Source organism: Tupaia chinensis, unplaced genomic scaffold (assembly GCF_000334495.1).
Source record: "Tupaia chinensis unplaced genomic scaffold, TupChi_1.0 Scaffold000066_1, whole genome shotgun sequence".
In the NCBI taxonomy this organism is placed as follows: Eukaryota; Metazoa; Chordata; class Mammalia; order Scandentia; family Tupaiidae; genus Tupaia; species Tupaia belangeri.
In genome coordinates this window covers 1,503,505-1,507,988 of record NW_006159525.1, presented here as the reverse complement: position 1 = coordinate 1,507,988, position 4,484 = coordinate 1,503,505, and the positions used below count along the sequence as shown (strand labels likewise).

Sequence of the window (4,484 nt, the reverse complement as noted above, 5' to 3'; positions counted from 1 at the left end):
TGCCCTGAACTTACTCAGGGATGAGCGGCCCCGAGTGCACTCCTGGTGCAGTAGATTAAGCCTCTGGGCATGGAGGAAGGCTACGGGACCCACAGACAGGAACTCTGGCCTGGCAGAATGGGAGCACCCCAGAGAGGGGGACAGCAGTTCTGACCCCGGATGTCGGGGGAAGGCACCAGAGCAAGGGCCAGGACACCAAGGTGCCCTCCTCCCCTCCTCCCCCTCTGCCCACTCAGTGCCCAGCTGTGGGCCCAGCACAAGGCCTGCAAACCACAGCCACCTGGCACGTGTCTGGGGGATGCTGGCTCCCCGGTCTGGGCAAGCCCCGGGTGTTTTGCCACCACTGCAGAACCACAGGGAAGGCCAGAGTGCTGGCGGAGTGTTGCCGAGTTATTCAGAGTCCCGCTCACAGTGTGAACTTGGATTCGCAACTTTATGAAAGCCCATGTGGATGGACAATGGGCTGCCTTGACTCCTGTGGGGTGCGGTGGTGAGTGGGTTATGAACCGTAAGCCGGCCCAGTTGAGTCGGAAACCCGAAGCACGAGTGCAAACACTCACTGCGGTATTTGGTGATTAGGGCTGGCCCCTCACGATCTCTGCTACTCTGAAACTTCCGCTTAAACACCCACGAGCAAGACTCACCACCCTCTGACCCCGATTTACGGCTGTTTGCTAAGTATGACACCCTTTTAGAGACGCGTGAGAACACCTTGCTGGGGTCCCCTTCCATAGCTGCCAGCACCAGCTCTGTCCAGCCACCATAATGCCAGATACACAGTGAGATGACGCCGCCGGGAACCACGTCATGGAACCTCAGGGTCGTGTCGTCCATCAGGACTCCTGTGGACAATGTTTGCAGAGGAGATTGGGTATTAGAGGGAAACCACACGTTGATTAAACGACCTGACCGTGGGTACCACAAAGATCATCTCAGCACCTCGAACACAAGTCCTTTTGGTGACTCTGCAGGAGTCTGACTGTCGTCATAGATGCTTTTTAGAAGATTAATTTGGTTCAGCTCAAATAGGAATTAAACCAAACATCCAACGGCAACCATTTATAAAATTCTATAATCACAACTTGTCTTATTGCAAAAGGTTACATGAGTCACTAAACTCCACAGCAACTCTGAGGCCAACCCTACGGAAACGACCCAAGCTGGAAGTTACACATCACAGACGGCCAAGCACGGCTGTGCGAGTTACACACATTGGGCTACAACGCCGTGTCTGGTTACGGTTGGTGCCGCTGGCTAGCGCTGCAACAACCCAACATCCCGCCTACAGCAAGGCTTTCCTCCAAAGCACAGAGACTTGGACCGGGGACGGGAGGGGCTGTCCCGTGTGAGAGTGCAAACCCCACGACCCGAACGGCTCTCGCAGACCTCAGAGCACACCCTCCTGTAACAGGCAGCCGCTGTGGCGGGCTCGAAGACTAATTGGCACCAGCTAAACGCAGGCTCACACTGGCAGCAGCAGGGCAGGGCCACCCTCATCTGTGTGCTTGCTCACCCCCGAGATGTGTCTCTCAGGTTTTGGCCACATGAACTCAGGGCCTCCCTCCTGCCCCCGGCAGCCTCGGAGTGGGTGGAAGAGACACAGAGGATTACTTATATGCAGTAGGCCAGGTGTCATCTAACAACCAGGTAGAACCTTTGAGCTTTCTGGCGGGCCACCCACAGCAAGGGCCGAGGTGCAGGGGGTGTAGGGTTTCCAGCAGCTGCGAAGTGCGAAGTGTCTGCCGAGTGACGGCCTCATGACATCAGCAGGGCCCCCTCTTAGCTTCCTCGAAGTTATGGCTGAGTAGAGCTCATCAGAAAATAGAAGAACGGAGGGGTGCCGAACATGTGTAGCTGGGGATCTGTAATTTTCAAATTACTTATTTGGGAACTCTTACTAAAGCCCTCCGATAACTCACCTCGTTTTTAACATGCTAAATACAGACTAGGCTCAAGGCACATTGCTTTCCAAAACAAAGCCTCAAAAATGCCCGAGGATCTTCTGAATACTCCTATAGGAAAATAAATGTCATGATAAATGCTTAACCTATTTTCCAGAGAGCAGAGGAAGGGATTCTGGCCTTCGCTTTACATTACGGGTTCCCGGAGTCATTTCTGCCTCCAGCGGAAGGACACTGAGGATTCCAGAGCGAATGGGATAACGTTTTCCAGCTTAGGGAGCTGAGCCCAGGAGGGGCAGCGTCTGGGCGCTGGAGCTGGCGGAGACTGGCTGCTCTCAGGTCGCCGTCTCCATCACTGCTCGGCCCCTGCCACGCAACTGCCGTCGCTGCGATGCCGGCTGTTCGGATTCTGTGTGCTTCAGCTCTAGGATTTTTTTCTCTTTATTTTCTTGAAGCGTTTTTGCCTTGGTTTCTACTGAATGGGGAGATGATGGAGCCCAGGGGCTTTGACCCTGTTCTCATATCCTAAATACCCAGGGAACTGGATAGGAAAAGCCACATTCTCAGGTCGAGGAGAGGAGGCCGGAGGAGGGAGACGGGCTCTAGGGCCCTACTGGGTACCTGACACATAGGATCTGTCTGTACAGGGGGCTTTGGGGCCCTGATTTAGCCACGGGAGCTGTGGGTACTGGGTTCTGAAATGGATAGGTTAGTGCCGGTATTCGGGGTTCAAACACGGATAGGGTTGGTTTTCAGATGTGGGGTCCTGAAGAGGGCTTCCGAAGAAAGCAAGCTTTGCTGTCTGTCTGGGGGTCCCGGTACGGGAAGGGTCTGTTCTGGGATTTGAAGCCCTTACATGGGAAGGACGTGTTCTGGGATTCAGAGTTCTGAGTAGTGCAGCGAGTGGGAGTGAGGAACCGGGAAGCTCTGCCCTGAGGTACGGGAGTCTTCCTAGTGATAGGATCCGTTCTGAGATCTGGGGTTCTGACATAGACAGGCTTGGGTCTACATGGGTAGGACTGGTTGAAAGATTCAGGTTTAAATACAGCACAGCTGGCTCTGAGTTTGGGATTCCTGTAAGGCTGGTTTCGGACCTTGACCGCCCTTCCAGGATGGGCACTGGCTTCGACCTGGAGGTGCTGATGTGACATGGCTGGCATGCAGACTGGGGTTCAGACTTGAACTTTGGGGTGCTGCTATGAGCAGGGTTTCCCTCATTCTTTGGAGCCCCAATGAGGACACTTTGCTTGGATAGGCATTCTGGGGCAGGCAGGGTTTCAGACGTGGGCAGAATTGACTTTGACAGTGGGGGTCCAGCCGCGAGCCGGGCTCCTTATGGGCTCTGCCACCCTTGGGTAGACAGAAGTAGCTGGATTGGGGTTCAGATGCACAAGTGCAGGCTGGAGATCGCAGGCTTGGAATTGACCATGTCTGCTCTGGGACTTTGGGTTCTGTCGTGGCCGTGGGGCAGCGTCAGGTTCCGAGGTTCAAACGCGGGCAGAGTTCACATGTGACCCGAGGTGGACAAGGTCTGCCCTGGGCTTTGGCATCCTTGTATGGGCGTGCTTACAGAAGAGTTTAGGTTCTGAGGGTCATATGGGGTTCATGTGAAAACTGAGAATTGGGGTTCAGACTTGGCCGGACTTGTTCTGGCTTGTGGGCTGTATGGGCAGGATTTGTTTTCAGTCGATGTCCTCTTGTGGGCACAGGTGCTGGAGGATTTGGGGTTCTGAGGTAGTCATGCTTAGCCTGGAGATTTGGGGTTCCGTTTGGGGCAGGTTTGTCCTGGGTTTGGGGGTCCTAAGGGTTTGTTTCAGGCTCTGGCATCCTCATGTGGACATGGGTAGCTGGAGGACTGGGGGGTCTAACGTTCATGAGTTCAGCACGACTTGAGGTTTGCAATGAGTTTGGGGTGCTGGCACAGGCAGGTTGCCCTGGGCTTCAGAGTCCCCCAAGAGCAGCTGTTTCAGATCACGGTCTCATGTGGGCATGGCTGGCTTTGGGACTTGGGTCACTTACGAAGACCTGGGGAGTTTGAGGGTGTGAGCTTCTGGGGTCCCGCGGGGCTTCGCGAGCCGAGTCTTGCTGTGGTCAGGGTTGGCTGCCACAGCCTGACACCCAGGGCTTGTAGAGGGTCCCGCTGTGGACAAGCTCTGGGGTCTGCGCAAGCCTGCTGTGGGGACCGGGCAGACCCCTTGTGTCCAGGGCCTTGGGGCTCTTCCTTCTGAGTTTCTGTGGTTGGGGTCTGCTTTGACGCCTGGGGTGCTCGTGGAGGCCTGTTTCCCTGGGGATTTCAGGTTCAGAAGTGGGCTGGGTGTCCCTGGGCTGAGGGAGCACCTCTGCAGGAGGGGCGGGGCCCACCTTGGTCCAGGTACTGGAGTCGCTGCAAGTTGAAGGGGATGCCGGCCACCAGCTCCAGCCCCTCCTTGAGCTCCCGCACGGTCATGTCGATGCGGCAGTTGGGCGCCCGGAAGATCTCCCCGGTCTCCCCCAGCCGCACCCGCATGAAGAAGACAGCAGGGGCTGAGTCCAGCGGAACGTTCACAGCGTGCGGGTCTAGAACGAGCCTCCGGCTGCGGCTTC

The 4,484-nt window shown here is 56.0% G+C and overlaps 1 protein-coding gene across 1 annotated transcript in view; it reads right to left on the bottom strand.

The window, feature by feature from the left end:
* ANKRD60 (ankyrin repeat domain 60) overlaps nt 1–4,484 on the bottom strand; it is a 10,124-nt gene that overhangs the window by 5,103 nt on the left and 537 nt on the right. Inside the window, exons 2-3 of the mRNA XM_027766596.1 lie at nt 4,263–4,480; nt 712–842 (exon numbers count right to left, since the gene is read on the bottom strand). Coding sequence (XP_027622397.1) covers nt 712–842; nt 4,263–4,480 — 349 coding nt within the window. The remainder of the gene's footprint in view (nt 1–711; nt 843–4,262; nt 4,481–4,484) is intronic.